Consider the following 17,947-nt stretch of genomic DNA (forward strand, 5'->3'; position numbering starts at 1 on the left):
GATAACAAAAAAAAGAATACTGATTTATAAGTCTTGTGCATTAGTTGATTTCAAATGTCTAGGGAATCTGGTACCAGTGGCTCACACCTGTCATCCTAGCTACACAGGAGGCTGAGATCTAAGGATTGCAGTTTGAAGCCAGCCCAGACATAAAGTCTGTAAGACTCTTATATCCACCCAAATTAATTAACCACCAAAAAAGCCAGGCGTAGAGCTGTGGCTCAAGTGGCAGAGTGCTAGCCTTGAGCACAGAAGCTCAGGGACAGTGCACAGGCCTTGAGTTCAAACCCAGGACTGGCACCCAAAACAAAGAAACAAACAAATAAGGAATATTAAATTCCTAGGAAGAGAATTACTGTGTCATCGTGTATACATATACATTTAATTTTATAAGCAATTTCTAAAGTACTTTCTCATGTGCCAATAAAAGTCTATTTATTTAGTGCTAGTCCTGGGGCTTGAACTCAGAGCCTAGGTGCTGTCTCTTAGCTTCCTATTTTGTAGGAGTGAGAGACCTCTAGAAACGAAGTGATCTCTGAATATTTAGACAACTGGTAGATTCTCTGTCGGTATTCATTAGTTCTAAGTGTGTGTGTGTGTGTGTGTGTGTGTGTGTGTGTGTGTGTGCAGTATCCTTCAAGTCCCACTAGTACTGGCACAAAAATAAGAGTGGGGGGGAGGAGAGAGAGGGAGGGAGGGGGAGAGGGAGAGAGGAGAAGAGGAAAAGAAAGGCAAGGAAAGGGAAAGGCAAGGTTGGGGAGTGACACGGTTGGGAGGGGAGTTTGCACCGTTTTTCTCCCCCAGCTCCAGGGCTGTGTCGTGAGCAACCTCTGGAGGCGTTTTGGGGGGGTGGGGAGCTCGTTGAGTCGGGGTTCCTTTTGTCATCCATGCCCATTCCCAGACGTCTGCACGAGGCATTTTATTGGTCCTGGGCCTGGAGGGGCGCTGGGGGGCGGCTGTGCCAAGGCGATCGATGACTGCAGGCCGGGGACCGGGGTCCTTTCCCCAACCCCCCCCGTCCCCCCACGGCGGGCTGGGCCAGCCGGCGGGCGGAGGCTCGGATCACCTGCGAGGCGCAGGTGTGCGCGGGCGAGTCCGTCCACCCGCCCCACCCGGCCCCCGCCTGGCGCGGGCGGGGCCGGGGCGCGGAGCCAGCTCCCGCCGGCGGGGCCCGGGAGAGGGGGGGGTGGGGGTTCCCCCTCCCTCCCCCCACCCCCAGGTGCCAGGGGTCCCCCGCCCGCCGAGGTCACCTGGGCGGTGCGCGGGCCCCGCCCCGCCGGGCGAAGCGGGGGGTGGGGGGCGGAGCTCGGGGCGGCGCGCGGAGGGAGGAGCGCCGGGAGGAAGGGGCAGAGCCGCCCCGGGAGGAAGGGGAGGAGGCCGGGTGTTTCCTGGCGCATTCCCGGCCCGCCCGAGTGACTCACTCGGGTGCAGGAAAACTCCCAGGGCCCGGTCGGGACCGCCGAGCCTCCGCCGCGGACTCGGGTGAGGACGAGCCCTGCCAGGGGGGGGCCCCGCCGGGTCCCCCCGATCGCCCTTAGCTGACCCCGGCCCGGGCCGGGCAGAGTGGCGCCGGGCTGGGGGGGGGTGGCCAGGGCGCCCCCGGGGCTGGGTCTTGGGTAAGGGGTGGCCGAGGGGCGAGGGGCGGGGGACGGGGGTGTCACCGGGCTCCTGCGCCGCCTCCTTGAATCCCTGCCTCGCCTTCCCGAATCTCGGGGCCACCGAGTCCCCGCACCCCCAAGTTCCCCAACACCTGCAACCCCTGACTTGCGACCCCTGGATGGATCCCTGGGGGTGTCCTCCTTCCCCCCCCCACCCCCAGGTCCCTACACTTCCAGCACGTGGCCGACCGAGCTCCCCACGGGGAAAGGGGCGCACGGGGCGTGCTTGGCGGGGTATTGTTCGGAAAGTCCGGGGAAGGCGCCTCGCCGAGCCCGGCTCCTCGGGGCGCGCGGGCCACGGAGCCCCGGGGCCGGCGGGCGCTTTGTGTCGCCGCCCTCCTCCGAGGGCCGGAGGATGGGGGTGGGGTGGGGTGGGGGGTGGGCTGGGGTCCGCGGGGCACCCCGGCCAGGTGGAGGCTTTTGTGGGGGGGCGGAATGGTGGACGCGGGGCTGCGTGGCCCAGCGCCCCGCGCTCAACTGTTTTTTGTTTTCAGCCTAAAGTGCTCGCGCTTCGTGTGCACACCCGTCGTGGGTGTGCAAAAAAAAAAAAAAAGAGTGGGGGGGGAGTGTGGAGGGCTGGGCGGCTGGGGGGTGGGGTGGGGTGGGGGTTGGGGGGGGCGGTGAACCCCCCAAAGAGCGCCCGGCGGTGGCCGCCCAGCAGCGGGATGGCCGGGGCTCCTGGGACGCGGTTGTGGGGAGTTGGCGTTTCCCACGCGTGGAGGAGGGCGCCCTCCCCCTCACCCCCCCTCCACCCCCACCCCCGGCCCATCCTGCTCTTGCTGTGTGTCTCCAGCCCCCGTGGTTCTTCCTGGGCTCTCGCTGGACCCCGGTAGTTTCCCATGGAAACAGCCCGGGTGAACCGCTTGACAGCTGAGGAGGTGGGGAGGGGGGGGGGCGCCCCATGTCAATGAATAAACCAACGGTGTGTGTGGGGGGGGGAAGGTGGTGCTGTGGGCTTCCCTGCGGGGGTGGTGGGGGGGGGGGTCCTCTTTGCTGAAGGGCGCCCCCAGCCCAGCTGCGCCCCACCATGCCTGTGCTGATAAATGCTTGGCACGCTGTATTCCGTAAGGTTTGTGATTCCTCCAGCCACGGATCTCTTCAGAGTCCTGTGCTTCCCGGAAGATCCTGTGGTGCTTTGAATCTGCATTTGGGACTCAACCGTTCGTGTGTGTGTGTGTGCGTGCGCGCACACGCACACGCTGCATCTTGAACTCAGGGCCTCGTGCTCTCGCTTAGCACTGTCACTCCAGGCTGGCACTCTCTACTGCTTGAGTCACACCTTCATTTCTGGCTCTTGGTTGGGTTAGTTGGAGATCGGAGTCTCCCGGACTCTTCATTCTGGATTCAAACCGGGATCCTCGGATCTCAGCATCCTGGAGAGCCAGGATTACAGGCCCCAGCCACCCATCTCCACTTTACTGTTGTTTCTTTTTCTGTGAGCGGCTCAGTCCTGAAGCTTGACCTCGGCCTGTGCATTGTCCTTGAGCTCCTTAACTCAAGGCTAGCGCCCTACCGCTTGAGTCCACAGCTCCACTTCGGGCTTTTTTGATGGTTTATTGAAGATGAGAATCTCTTCCACCACCCTGCAAGGGGCCGGCTTTGAACCTCCAGCCTCAGATCTCAGCCTCCTGAGTAGCTAGGATGATGGGCGTGAGGCACCGGTGCTTCGGCCTCCTGGGTGCTGGGTTACAGATATTGCTGATTTAGGACTTCTTTACGTATTTTGGATAGCGATCCTTGATTGGATAGTTGATGGGAAAATACTCTGGGCCATTTTAGGAGTTAATCTGTCCACACTCACTTGGGACAGAGTCTTGTTACAAATCCCGGATTGGCCTGGAGCTCACATTCCTCCTGCATCAGCCTCCCAAGCACCCAGATTACAGATAGGCACCCCCCGTTACCCAGCCTGGTCACATTTCTTTCCTGATAGAGTCCTTGGATAGACCTAGAGTTTTTAGTTTGATGAAACCCAATGTTTTTTTTCGTTTGTTGTAGATAAGAGAAAATCTGGTTACTCTACTAGCAATACGCAATTCAAAAGTGAAACAAGCAAACAAAACACGATTGGAGTAGGTGAAAATCAAATGGGCAAAAATCGAATGAAATATATGTAGGATCTGTATGCTCTAAGCACAGCATATTGTCATTTTTAGCTTGCAAGGTTTAATTTCTTTGTTTTTTTCCTTTGTGATACTATCATGAGTTGATCGTTTCCATTTTGGATTATTCGTTGTTAAGTATGGAAATACAGCCAGATGCTACTCAGGAGGCTGAGATTTGAAGATTGCAGTTCAAAGCCATCTCAGGCAGGAAAGACTGAGAGACTCTTATCTCCAGTAAATTACTCAGAAAAAGCTGGTGGTAGCGCTACCAGTAGCGAGCTAGCGTTGAGCAAAAGAAGCTCAAGGACAGAGCTCCAGGACTGGTATACAAACAAACTTGTTTCTAATGTGCTGCTTTTGGATCCTAAGACTTCTCTGAATTCTGCACATATGTGCATGTATATGTGTGTGTCCTGAGGCTCGAGTTCAGGGCCTAGGTGCTGTCCTTGAGCTTTTTTTTTTTTTTTTCTCCTTCAAGGTTTGTTTTCTACTATTTGAACCACAGCCCTGCTTCCAGCTTTTTTTGGTGCTTTATTGGAGAGATGTGAGCCATTAGGTCCTGGCTTGCCAAATTCCTTTAAGAGCTTTAACTTCCTTTAAGAGCTCTAACAGTAATTTTGTGGAGTCTTTAGCATTTTGGCCATAGAATCATGCCATCTTCAGATCTATGTGTTATGGGGCTGTGTTTTTTTTAATGCCATATGTTTATTATTGTGTCTCTGATGGATTGAGTCTTGGTTCTTCTTATTAGCTTACATTAGTTATATAGAGGGGAATTTCATAATTATATCTCCACATGTGTTTACACTGTATTCCAGTCAATTTCACCCCCTCTATTGCTCCTCTTTGCCTCCTCTTCCCATCTACTATCATAATGTTTCTCGTAATAATTATTGTCTTCTTGTCTGTTTTGTCTTAATATTTGTCTAATAATGTAGTCACTTCCATTCTTTTCTGGCTTTTCTTTGCATCATATGACTTTTTTTCCCCCTCTTCAGTTTGGTTATATTTGTGTGTTTGAATTTAAAATGTGTTTCCTTTTTTTCCATATAAAATGTGTTTCTTAACACATTAAACATTTGTGTTTCCTTAACAGCATATGATTGAGCTGTTTGTTTTTTAATTCATTTCCTAAATCTCTGCCTTTCAATGTGAGTGTCTTGTCTATTTACATATAATGTAAGTAGTTATATAGTAGGACTCCTACCTGCCATTTTGCTGGTTCTTCTCCTTATGTCCTCCTGTCAGAACAGAGAGCCAGGGGCTGGGGGTATAGCCTAGTGGCAAGAGTGCCTGCCTCGGATACACGAGGCCCTGGGTTCGATTCCCCAGCACCACATATACAGAAAACGGCCAGAAGCGGCGCTGTGGCTCAAGAGGCAGAGTGCTAGCCTTGAGCGGGAAGAAGCCAGGGACAGTGCTCAGGCCCTGAGTCCAAGGCCCAGGACTGGCCAAAAAAAAAAAAAAAGAACAGAGAGCCAGAACTGAGACGCCTATCCACAGCCTTTCTGGCCTCATTTAAGGGCATGTAATAGGAGTGCTGCTGAGCATTCTGGAGAGAGATTTGTATTGACATGGATTATTTGTATTAAAGTCCTCTATTTTTGGTGCCAGTACTGGGGCTTGAACTCAGGGCCCGGACATTAGCTTTTTAGCTCAAGGCTGCCATTCTACCCTGTATGTCACAGCTCCATTTCCAGCTTTTGATTGGTTAACTAAAGATGAGAGTCGAGTCTCACGAACTTTCCTACCTTGACTTTCAATTGCAGTCCTCAGATCTCAGCCTCCTGAGTAGCTAAGATGACAAGGCGTGAGTGAGCCGCTGGTGTCTGCCCATTAAAGGTTTCTTTGAACGTGGTCTCGTAGAGATGAGCTTTAAAAAAACAAAAACAAAAAAAACTTCTGTGGGAGTTTTGGAGCCTGCAGTTCCCATGTGACATAAAACAGAAGTGCATTGTTCATCTTCCTGATTGCTCCCCTCGCGACTTTATCATGGGAGACAGCAGTGGTGGGCATTGACCTCTGGCTTCCAGGATTTTTCCAGTTGTGAATATGACAAATGCTTAGTGGTAGCTACTGTGACCTTAAAACCAGACCATTGGTGACTCTATCTTAGGTACTCTACTAGCCTGGCTTACCCTCCCCCAAACAAGTCATGGATTTTGCTCCGTAAGGGGAGAAAAATTGATGGTTAGGAAACAGTGATTTCCATCACAGAATTTAACGCCTGTGTCTTTGCCCTAACCAGGACAGCGGGGCTCAGTGTGGACTTCTTGAAGATTCACAGCATTCTGTCACATAGTCCCAAGTCAGAAGTGATCTGAGGATCTGCCTGATACTTGATGTCCTGGCTAAGCTTGATTGACTCAACGTGTGTGTGTGTGTGTGTGTGTGTGTGTGTCTGTCTGTCTGTCTGTCTGTCTGTCTGCCTGTCTCCATGCAGGTGTGTGCTCATGCACATGTGTGTGTGAAGAATCAAACATAGGAAGTTGGCCACTGGTGACTCACGCCTATAATCCGAGCTACTCAAGAGGCAGAGATCTGAAGATGGCAGTTAGAAGCCAGCTCGGGCAGACAAATCCCTGAGACTCCGATCTCCAGTTAACCAGCCCAGAGTGGGAAGTGGTAGTAGTAGAGTATCACCTTGACAGAAAAGGCCAAGGGAGAACACAAGGCAGGCCCTGAGAGCAAAGCCTAGTACCAGCAGCTGTAAACACAATAATAAAAAATAATATAGGGCTCCCATCCTAGGCGTGTGCTGTAGCACTGAGCTACACTCTAGCCCCAAGTTTTCCTCCCCGCCTCCCCCGTGCTGGCCCTGGGACTTGAACTCAGAGCCTGGGCACTGCCCCTGAGCTGCTTTTTGCTCAAGGTTAGTGCTTTAGCACTGAGCTACAGCGCCACTTCCGGTTTTTTCTGAGTAGCTTTTTGGAGATAGAGTCTCACGGACTTTCCTGCCCAGGCTGGCTTCAAATCAGTCCTCAGATCTCAGCCTCCTGAGTAGCTGGGATGACGGGTGGGAGCCACCGGTGCTTAGCCAAGTTTTCCACTTTTAAGGAATTTTCTTCTGCTTTTGCCAGCCCTGCCTGAAAGGACCAACAGTGCGCTCCCTGTAATCAGCCCTCCCAAAGGTGATTGATTGTACTGGTGCATAGGAATTTCCTAAGCTATCTAGAGTCTCCTTCGTTCCTCTCCTGTGGATCACACTAAAAGGTTTTTGTACACACAGTTGTGTTTTTTTGTCGGCTTTCATGGCGGGACTGGGGGTGGTAGCAGTGTTATTAAGATTTTCTAGAGAAACAGAACAAATAGGGTATGTTAGGAGGTGGTGGGAAGAAAGAAGTTTATTTTAAGGAATTGATTCACACTGTTGTGAAGGCTGGCAAGTCCAAAATTTTCCAAATAGACCAAGAGAATACAGCCCCAGGGAAGAATTCAATGTCACAAGGCAAAAATTCCCTTTTTTGGTGGTCTTCTGTTTTTCCGTCAAGACCTTTAACCCATTAGATAACACTTAACTGAGTTATTGAGTAATCTATTTTACTCAAAATCTACTGACAAATATTTATTTCTAATCTCAAAATTACCTTCAGAGCAACATGTTGACTGGAGTTTAACCAAACACTAGTTACTTCCTGGCACCAGAGGCTCATTCTTGTCATCCTAGCTACTTCGGAGGCTCAGACCTGAGGATCACCGTGTAAAGACAGCCTGGGCAGGAACGTCCGTGAGACTCTCATCTCCAATAAACCACTCAGAAAAAGCTGGAAGTGGCGCTACGGCTCAAGTGGTAGAGCACTAGCCTTGAACACAAAGAAGCTCAGGGACAGTGCCCAGGCCCTGAGTTCAAGCCCCAGGACTGGCAGGAAAAAGAAAAAAGAAGAAGAAATGAAGAGAACTGAATGGACCTCCTTAAGAATGCATGTGCCACATGGCCATGGTCTAGGCTGTGACTTTCTGCCTTGCACTTCTGTGCCAACCTACTGGGCAGCTGGGTAGAGAGAGTTCACTGTGTATGCTTAGATTTTAGTGATATATTTTGGGCTTACTACTCAGATGGTATACATTTGTGATCCTAGAAGGGCATTGGAGAAGCTTCTGGAGCTCTAGCTTGCCCGGACTCTGCCTCAGGTCCAGGCAAGAGGTGGAGATGTGTTGCATTATGTCCTTTGGGCTGGGGATTAGCCCTACCCAGAAGGCCAGGGGTCGCAGGTAGCCCTGTGGGCCTTGGGAAATGTATGCACAAATGTATCCCACAGCTCGGTGTGTGTCTTTTCTGTATGCTGCACATGATAGGCCCTGGGCTCTTTGTGTGTGTCTGGTGTGTTGCAAAATTAGCAACGATTGCACCTTAGAGAGTATGTTTAGTAATCTCTATTTCAGGAACTTTGCGATTTTTGTTTAGAGATGAAGAGGGTGCACTGTGGACTGTCCTTTGTGTGTGTGTGTGTGTGTGTGTGTGTGTGTGTGTGTGTGTGTGTGTGTATCACTTTTCCTTGATCCATTCATCCATCGGTACCAATTTTACAAAGTCTTAAGTATGTACGAGAGACAGGCCAGGGTGGCTTCATGCCTTGGTCTTAGCTTCTTGGGAGGCTGAGGCAGGAGGATTGTCACTGGAGTTCTAGGTCAGAGGTTCCACTCCAGATGTGAGTTTTAGACTTAAACAGAGGCAGAATTGGGACGGGGAGGGAAAGGCATGTCTCCTGTAGTGCTAGTCAAAGGTCCAGTTGAGTTTCACGGCAGAGTTGGTTGGGAAGGGCCGGATCTCATTGACTTTGTGGTTTTGACTCTTCTCCAGACATTTATTTATCAGTCTTGTCCTTCCTGAAATCCAAGGCGACCTGGGAAGAACAAGGATCAAAGTATGTGCATAACTTGAAGTTTTTGAGGCCTGCATGAAGAGCTTTTGCTTTTTTTGTGTGTGTTTTTGCCGGTCTTGGGGCTTGCACTCTGGGCCTGGGCACTGCCCCTGAGCTCTTTTTTTTTTTTTTTTTTTTTTTTTGGCCAGTCCTGGGCCTTGGACTCAGGGCCTGAGCACTGTCCCTGGCTTCTTCCCGCTCAAGGCTAGCACTCTGCCTCTTGAGCCACAGCGCCGCTTCTGGCCGTTTTCTGTATATGTGGTGCTGGGAATCGAACCTAGGGCCTCGGGTATACCAAGGCAGGCCCTCTTGCCACTAGGCTATATCCCCAGCCCCCTGAGCTCTTTTTACTCAAGGCTGGCCCTCTACCACTTGCGCCACAGAGCCACTACTGGCTTTTTCTGTGATTAGTTGGAGATAAGAGTCTCATGTGCTTCCCGGGCTGGCTTTGAACTGCAATTCTCAGATCTCAGCTTCCTGAGTAACTGGGATTATAGGCGTGAACTAAAGCAATTTCTAAATCTCTGTTATAGGTTCATCTGAATTCAGGAGTTGGAAGCCAGTCTGGGCAATATAGCAAGGGTGTGTGTGTGTGTGTGTAGTGTTTATAAATACTAAGTCTTAAAATCAAGGCCTGGGTGCTGTCCCTTAGCTTTTTCTGTTAAGGATGGCACACTGCCCTTTGCGTCACAGTTCTACTTCCAGCATTTTGATAGTTAACTGGAGTCTTATAGACTTTTCTGCCAGGCTAGGTTTGAACCACAATCCTTACATCTCAGCCTCCTGAATAGTTAGGATTATACATGTCAACCACCAGAGCCTTACAAGGTTTATTTAAAAGAAAAAAAATGGCCACAAATCAGTTTATTGTACTTTATATGGATGTCAGTATTGCTTCTAAATTATTTCTCTGAGATTAGGTGCTGCCTTGATACTCTTTCTCATGCGGGTGGTTCTTGACTTGTGGTGGCAACAGTGACCTGGCTAGTGACGATTTCCTTCCCTGGGCCTGGGCTGGGTTGGTAGAGTTCTTTCCACTTGGTAAATTTAGAAGTGAAAGAGGAAATTCCAGAAGGAAACACTGAAAAGTGACATGGTACAGAGTTAAAACTTCACAATAGTCCCTAAGTTCAACCCTCAACACCAGAAAATAAAGATAAGACATAGATTTCAAGGTTAAAGGGGGAAAGGGGGAGTAAAGTAAAGCAATCTCTTTGATATCTTTTTTTTTTTTTTTTTTGCCAGTCCTAGGGCTTGAACTCAGGGCCCAAGCACTTTCCCTGAGCTTCTTTTGCTCATTCTGCTACCTGAGCCACCGTGACACTTCTGGCTCTTTCTGTGTATGTGGTTCTGAGGAATCGAACCCTGGGCTTCATGCATGCTAGGCAAGCGCTCTACCACTAAGCCACATTCCCAATCTCTAGTATCATTTATATAGTGCCTGCCTGATGAAGAAAATACTTAAGGTTGTAGAGAATTTCGAAGAAACAAGTAAACAACAAAAACTGACGAGTCCCAAAGGAAGATGAAACAAAACTGGTTACTATATAGGAAATGTTAACCTCAGTGACAATCAAAGAAATGCAGTTAACTGGCGTGCCGGTGGCTCACCCCTGTATGTGATGGTAGCTACTCAGTAAGATATGGGGAAATTCCCAAGTAGCACAGTTGAGTTAGAAGATGTTATTTGATTTTTGTGTATATGTATGTGTCGGTCCTGGGGCTTGAACTCAGGATCCAGGCACTGTCCGTGAACTTTTGTGCTCAAGGCTCGTGCTCTACCACTTGAGCCACAGCTCCACTTCTGTTTTATTTCCACTGGTTAATTGGAGGTAAATTTCTCACAGACTTTCCTGCACGACAGCTTTGAACTGCAATCTTCATACCTCACCCCCCTGAGTAGCTAGGATTATAGGCGTTAGCCACTGGTGCCCAGCTTGCTATTTGATTTTAAGTGTGAACTTTTTTCCCCAGCCAATCACCGTAGCTAGCCATCTCCACAAAACTCCTGCTTAAATTAATCTGCCTCCAGTTCCCTGCTTGGATAGTTTAACATGTGGGGGAGAAAAGAACAATTCAATAAAATATTCATCCAGAGATTATTTTATTTTTACATATGCACAGAACAAAATACTGGAAGTTCCTACTTTTCTAAGAAGGGCTGCTATTTGCATGTGAAAGAGGAAGAAAATCAGCCCAACATCCTTGTACATTTCATGTTTATCTTTTCTTTGTCATGCTAGGTAAGTTATAGGAGAACAAACTTTTATTGTCCCGGGGTTTGAACTCAGGGCCTGGGCTCTGCCCCTGGGCTCTTTCGGTCGGTGCTCTACCACGTTGAGCCACACTTCCAGCTCCAGTTTCCTGGTGGTTCATTAGAGATAAGTCTCATAGACTTTCATGCCAGGGCTGGCTTTGAACCACAGTCCTCAGATCTCAGCCCCCTGAGTAGCTAGGGTTACAGGTATGAGCCACCAGCACCCGGTGAAACAAACACACAAACAAAAACCCTACTAGGTTGAAAATGCTCCGAAGACCTTCTTTCTAGCAAAATACAATTGGCTGGCTGGCTAGCAAGCAGCCTAAGAGCAGCTGGTGTACCACACACTCAGATGCTCGAACCAGGCACACACGCCTTCGCTTCTTGTTCTGCTTTTTCCCGAGTTACGGCTTCACTCGCATTTTGCAACCTTGCTGTTCAGCTGCCTTGGCAGTTTCTATTTTAGCAGAGAGAAAGGCAACTTCTTTCTGTTTCCTGTGAAAAGACTCACTTGGTTTGTGTCTGACACCTAGCACATCCTTAAGTATCACCCCCCTCCCCCAACCCTTGTGCCATAGCAGGTAGGATCAGTGTTCTTCAGTACTTGCCTTGTTTATCCGGGTGAGCCCTGGTGCTCCCGGTCCCTTGCCCCCAACTCCTCCTTCTGTGTTGGTATCCTTGTGCCTCTGCCTTGAGGCCTCTGGGCCTTTAAGGCCTCCAGACAGCAGCTAGCCCCCGTTGTGGGGGTCACTAATGCCTGTCCCTCCGGCGTTTAGGGTCCCCTCTAGATTTCTCTGTGAGCTAAGTTAGCCTAAGTTGGTCCTAATTTTCTTTCATCTGGTTCCTGGCCCATGGAAGCCTCAGCATATATTAATAGGCATGTACCTACTATGTGAATACAGTTGTATGTTGCTTCATAATAAGAACGCAGCTTAAGCTGGCCACTGGTGGCTCATACGTCATCCTAGCTACTTAGGAGGCTGCGAGCGAAGGATCTCCGTGCAGAGCTAGCCCTGCTAAGAAAGTCCCGGAGACTCTTGTCTGCAATTAACCACTAGAAAACTGCAAGTGGGGCTGTGACTCAAAGTGGTGGAGCACGAGTATTGAGTGAACAAGCTCAGTGACAGCGCCCAGGACCGGAATTCAAGCACTGTGACGGACAAAAAAAGAAAACAGAGCATAGCCTAAAGAACACGGGTCACCAGGCTTGGTGGTTGTTTAGTGAACATCACAAGGTAATAGGTGAGTCACTCAGTTGTGGCCTCTTGATATAATCAAGGGACAGACACAGAAAACATTAGATGATATGGGTACTAGTACGCTGGTTTAATATCGCACAGTTTTACAGGAAGCTTGGGGCTTTAGGGAGGGTTTCTTTTTTGATATTTCTTTGTTTTTTGAAACAGGCTCTGGCCATCTAGACTGGGCTGGCTTTGAACTCTCAATCCTCTTCCTTCGTCTTCTCAAATGCTGGCTTTTTTTTGGTCTTTGTGCAGGGTAGCGTTACCACATTGCATTGCTCTGTGGTATCAGAACAGGTCACTAAGCAACAGAAATTCATGGGGGCCATTCTCGAATAGATAGGGAGGCTTAGCTGCCGTGGCCAGTGATGGCTTTTGTTGTGGTTGGCTGTGGGGCTTGAACTCAAGGCCTGGGCGCTATCCCTGAGCTTCTTTGCTCAAAGCTAGCGCTCTACCACGTTGAGCCTCAGCTCCACTTCTGGTTTTTAGGTGGTTATTTGGAGGTAAGAGTCACACAGACTTTGTTGCCCAGGCTGGCTTCCAATCTCAATACTCAGATCTCAGCCTCCTGAGTCGCTAGGGTTACAGGCGTGAGGTACTAGCACCTGGCTACCATGCCTGGTTTTAAAGGTGCCTGTCTTCCCTGCTCCTTTGCTTTGTCTTGTCTCCATGGCTGCTTTCCTGCAGAGGAAGCTTCCAGTCTTCCCAGGGGTGCGAGCTTACTGAAGTAACACACTCACACCTCACATGTTTTAGATTCCCCCCCTCTTTTTAATCTCTCACCATCCCTGCAACTAGGTTGAGCGTCATTGGACTTGCAGCGCTAATTTCCATTAGTTCTTTGCAGTCCAAGTGCTCTTTTTCCTCTTGTAAAGACTGCTAAGTTATGCAAGAACAGACTGTTTTTCTTTCTTAGCTGAACAGCTAGGCTGAACATTTGCGCTCATGTCTTTAGTCATCCTGCTTTGTGTGGCCCAGAGACAGGGAAAAGGACCAAGCCATTCATTTTGCTTTAAAAAAAAGAAAAAAAAAAGAAAAAGAAAAGAAAAAATCCTGTTGTGCCTATAATCCTAGCTACTTAGGAGGCTGAGATCTGAGGATCATGGTTCAAAGCCAGCCCAGGCAAGAAAGTCCATGAGACTTTATTTTCAATTAACTATCAAAAAGCCGGAAGTAGAGGTGAGGCTCAAATGGTAAGGAACGGCTGGGGATATGGCCTAATGGCAAGAGTGCCTGCCTCGTATACATGAGGCCCTGGGTTCAATTCCCCAGCACCACATATACAGAAAACGGCCAGAAGTGGCACTGTGGCTCAAGTGGCAGAGTGCTAGCCTTGAGCAAAAAAAAGCCAGGGACAGTGCTCAGGCCCTGAGTCCAAGCCCCAGGACTGGCCAAACAAACAAACAATCAAATGGTAGGGAACCAGCCTTAAGCAAAAAAGCTAAAGGACAATACCCAGGTCCTGAGTTCAAATTTCAATATAAGCACACAAAAAGTAATTCTGTTACTTTTTTTGTTTTGTTTTTTTACATTATAGGATGACCATTAGGTTTTGTATGTGCTGCTTCTGCGAATTCAGAGCCTCATATTCTAGCTTAACTTTTTTTTTTTTTTTTTTTGCTTTGCAAAGCTAGCATTCTACCACTTGAGCCAGAGCTCTTTGTTTACCTTTTTGCTGGTTCATTGGCGATAAGAATCTCACAGACTTCCTGCCCAGGCTGGCTTCGAACCTCAATCTTCAAAGCTCAGTCTCCCAAGTACCTATAATTACAAGGATGAGCCACCAGGAATGGGAATTCACTCCCCCGCCCCCCCCCCCCCCCCCGCCAATCTAACCCTGTCCTTGAATTATTCTCAGCACAACTTCACCCCCAGCCTTATCTGACAGTGCGTACTGCATACAGTGCTTACGGACAGTGCTCAGGCCCTGGGTTCAAGTACGGACAGTGCTCAGGCCCTGGGTTCAAGTACGGACAGTGCTCAGGCCCTGGGTTCAAGCTCCAAGCTGGAATCCTGTACCACAGCCACAAGGACATTATACGGTCTACAGCTACGAAGATTCCAAGGAAACCGGCACCCTCAAATGTAGAAAAACTTTAACCCCCCATTTCCCACTCCTTGTTTCTCCAACCCTGCTCAGTGCAGCGGTGATTAAAACCTACTCTGGCCCGGTGAGGTCTCTGCCTTCTTTCTCTCCTTTGGTCTGCGTGACTCAGTTTCCTCACCATGATTAGCATCTGGCTCCCCGTGGCATATCCAAGTTCACTTTTCTAACTCAAGCACAGGAGAGTGTTTCGTTGGTGAGTGGATTCGCACTAGGAAGGCTGGAAGCGTGGAAGGCCAGCCTTACAGCCCGCACTTGAGCAGGTCCCGCCAGCAATGGCTGCCAGTTTCTGACTCTGGCAGAATGAATGCCTTTTCTGCGTCGATTGTTGGCGATCGACAAAAATCCCAGTCATTGTGGGTGGCCACTCAGCGGTGCGGGAGAGAAAGGGCATCCAGCCCTATCTGGACTATTCCATGCAAGCTCTTTTAGGATCCACGTTAGCGCGTGAGAAGCTCCCGCAACAGAACACCACAGATGGGGCAGAAATGAATGTTCTTCGTAGTTTAGCAGGGGCTGGAAATCTTGAGCTCAGCTTGTCAGCAGAGTTGCCTTCGCAGAGTCTTCACTCCTTGGCTTCCAGAGACAGCCATCTTTGTGCAGTGCCCTCAACATGGCCTTTGCGGTTGTGCTCGTTCAAGGCCTGGCCTGCTCTGACCAGGCCCCAGGCTGGATTATGCGCATGTCTGTGTGAGCTGAACTGGGAGAGACACAGAGAGTCCTGTGGTTTTTCTTTTTCTTTTCTTTCTTGCCAGTGTTGGAGCTTGAATTCAGTGCCTGGTACTTTCACTTAGCTTTCCCCCCCCCCCCCCCCACCCATTCAAGGCTGGTGCTGTACTTGAGCCACATTTCCACTTCTGGCTTTCTGCTGGGTAATTTTCTTTTGGCAGTCCTGCGGCTTGAACTCAGGGCCTGGATGCAATCCCTGAGCCTCTTTGTGCTCAAGGCTTTATCATTTGAGCTGCAGTGCCACTTACAGCTTTTTCTGAGAAGTTTATTGGAGATAAGGGTCTCGTGGACTTTTCTGCCCCAGGCTGGCTTCAAACCACGATCCTTAGATGTCAGCCTCCTGAGTAGCTAGGATTACAGGCGTGAGCCACCAGCACCTGGCTAATTCTATGTCTTATTATTTGATGCTTGCTCTTCTGATTTTGTGAAGGGGTGTACTGAAGATGAGTTCCGGGAATATGCTAAGCTCACGCTCTGCCAATGACATACCATCAGTTTCTTTCTGCCTTCTTTTGGATTATTTGATTATTTCATAGTATTTCATTTTAATTTTATTCCAAATTACCTGTTAAAAGTTATTTGTTTTATACTATGTGTAGTTGCTTTCTTTTAGTGGTTGCTATCAGGATTACTAACTTTTCCTAGTCCACTATTCCACTGTGTGTGTGTGTGTGTGTGTGTGTGTGTGTGTGTGTGTGTGTGTGTGTGTTGGAATTGAAGCTTGAACCCAAGGCCTGAGCACTGTCCCTAAGCTTTTTTGCTCAAGGCTAGTGCTCTACCACTTAAACTATAGCTCCATTGCCAGCCTTTTGGGTGGGTGCGTCATTGGCGATTAGGATCTCATGGATTTTTCTATCTGGCCTGACTTTGAACCTTGATCCTGGGACCTCAGCCTCCTCACTAGCTAGATTACAGGCTACTGAGCTAATGTGCCCTGCTTTAAAAAAAAAAAAAAAAAAGTCTCCTTTTTATACCCTCTGGCTGCCTGGTTTCTCAGGAGAAATGCATGAATGTTCCAACAGATTTTTCTCCTCTATGATGTCTAATTTACCCTTGATTGTTTTCAAAACTTGTTTTTCCTTAAGCTTCAGTTCTGCAGCTGGGCTATGATATATTGGGTTGCATTTCTTTTATTATTATTATTATTATTAATTTTCTGAACTTCGAAAGATTGCACAAGGGGGTTACAGTTTTAACAAGTCCATCTCAGAGTCTAATCTGTCTTTTTCATTTTTGTTTGTTTGTTTTGGTCAACCCTAGGTTTTGAATTCGAGGCCTGGGAGCGATCTCTAAGCTTTTTTGCTCAATGTTAGTGCTCTACTACTCAAGCCACATCTGCACCTGGGCCTTTTGGGTGGTTAGTTGGAGCCAAGAGCCTCAAGGACTTTCACACCCAGGCCGGGTTCAAACCCCAATCCTTAGGTTTTCCGCCTTCTGAGTAGCTATGATTAGAGGTATGCGCTACCAGCATCCAGGCCTTGCTGACATTTTTATTTTTAACCCGCAAACAGCCTGGTTGGATTTTGGTTTTATTCTCCAGGCTGTGCCTCAGCTTTCGTTCCGGTTGCACGTCTTCTGCAGTGGCGTGTGGCTCTGCCTTGCGCTGTGTCATCCGTGGCTGTGTGGGGTCTTTGGTCGCAGAGGTGTGAAGGAGGTCCTATCCACAAGTGTGTTGTTTGAGGATGAGTTGGAAGTTCACGAGCAGCTGTGTGGGCTGACCCTTCCTTTCCACAGTGCGCGCGGGGACTTTCCACGTGCCCCGGGGCTTCCCTTTTCAGTTCTCCAGCTTGGGAGACAATTCTGACTGGACAGCATACCCAGGGTTCTTAGCCCATCTAGCTTTGAACTTCCACACTACCTTTGTGTTTTTGCTTGTGTGTATGTGTGTGTGTGTGTGTGTGTGTGTGTGTGTGAGAGAGAGAGAGAGAGAACTATGGCTTAAACACAGCATCAGAGAACTCTCCCTTAGCTTTTTCACTCAAGGCTGGTGCTCTACCACTTGAGCCACACTTCCATTTCTGCCTTTTAGCTGGCTATTGGAGTTAAGGATCTCAGAGACTTTTCTGCCCAGGCTAGCTTTGAACCCACCTCCTGAATAGCTTAGGTGATTGCTCGGTACTCTGTTTGGCCCGCACCACCTTTTTGCCTGCCGCCTGGAAATTAGGAAGAGGTTCAGCCTAGTATGTAGCCCACCAAGTTCCTCTCTCCTCCTCAGAGCACTGCCTCGCTGCCCTGGAGCTCCCATCCCGGCTCAGCACTGCCCCTAGGTCCCGTTCAGGATCAGAGCCCATGAAGTGCTTCCTCCCCCTGGATCATAGCCACTTCCCTGGCGCCCCCTGCGCGCCGCTCCCTTCCCCGTGACTGCCCTACCCCTGGATCGGCAGGGCCGCTGACTGCTGATTCTGTTCTAGTCCAGGATGGCTGCCCAGGTGACGCTGGAGGACGCCCTTTCCAACGTGGACCTCCTGGAGGAGCTGCCTCTGCCCGACCAGCAGCCGTGCATCGAACCCCCGCCGTCCTCGCTGCTCTACCAGGTGGGGGCCTCGAGCCAGGGCTGGGCCGCCCAGCTGGTGGCCCTGAGCTTTTACGCCATCATTTGTTTTCTCTTCCCTTCAGCCAAATTTCAACACGAACTTTGAAGACAGAAATGCATTTGTCACCGGCATCGCAAGATACATTGAACAAGCCACCGTGCACTCCAGCATGGTAATTAACTCTATTAAAGGTTGTTGTTTTTTTTTGTGCCAGTACAAGTGCTTGAATTCAGAGCCCGAGGGCTGTCCCTTAGCCTTTTCTGCTCGAGACCAGCAGTTTACCACCTAAGTCACTGTTCCACCTCACGGCTTTTTGTGGTTAATGAGAGAGGAGAGTCTGAAAGACTTCTCTGCCCCTGCTGGTTTCAAACTGGGATCCTCCGATCTGAGCCTCCTTGAGGAGCTAGGATGACAGGGGCCGGCCGCAAGCCCCCCCCCCCCCCGCTTCCTGGGT

At 49.5% G+C, this 17,947-nt stretch overlaps 1 protein-coding gene across 2 annotated transcripts in view; it reads left to right on the forward strand.

Annotated features, from left to right (window-relative positions):
- The first annotated feature begins 1,355 nt into the window (after positions 1-1,355).
- The window catches only part of Cyfip1 (cytoplasmic FMR1 interacting protein 1), a 57,278-nt gene continuing 40,686 nt past the window's right edge, over positions 1,356-17,947 (forward strand). For both annotated transcript variants that reach the window (XM_048329562.1, XM_048329561.1), the window contains exons 1-3: positions 1,356-1,482; positions 17,371-17,493; positions 17,576-17,665. In XM_048329562.1, coding sequence (XP_048185519.1) covers positions 17,377-17,493; positions 17,576-17,665 — 207 coding nt within the window. In that variant the 5' untranslated portion in view covers positions 1,356-1,482; positions 17,371-17,376. The remainder of the gene's footprint in view (positions 1,483-17,370; positions 17,494-17,575; positions 17,666-17,947) is intronic.

The sequence above is a fragment of the Perognathus longimembris genome, chromosome 20, assembly GCF_023159225.1.
Source record: "Perognathus longimembris pacificus isolate PPM17 chromosome 20, ASM2315922v1, whole genome shotgun sequence".
NCBI lineage: Eukaryota > Metazoa > Chordata > Mammalia > Rodentia > Heteromyidae > Perognathus > Perognathus longimembris.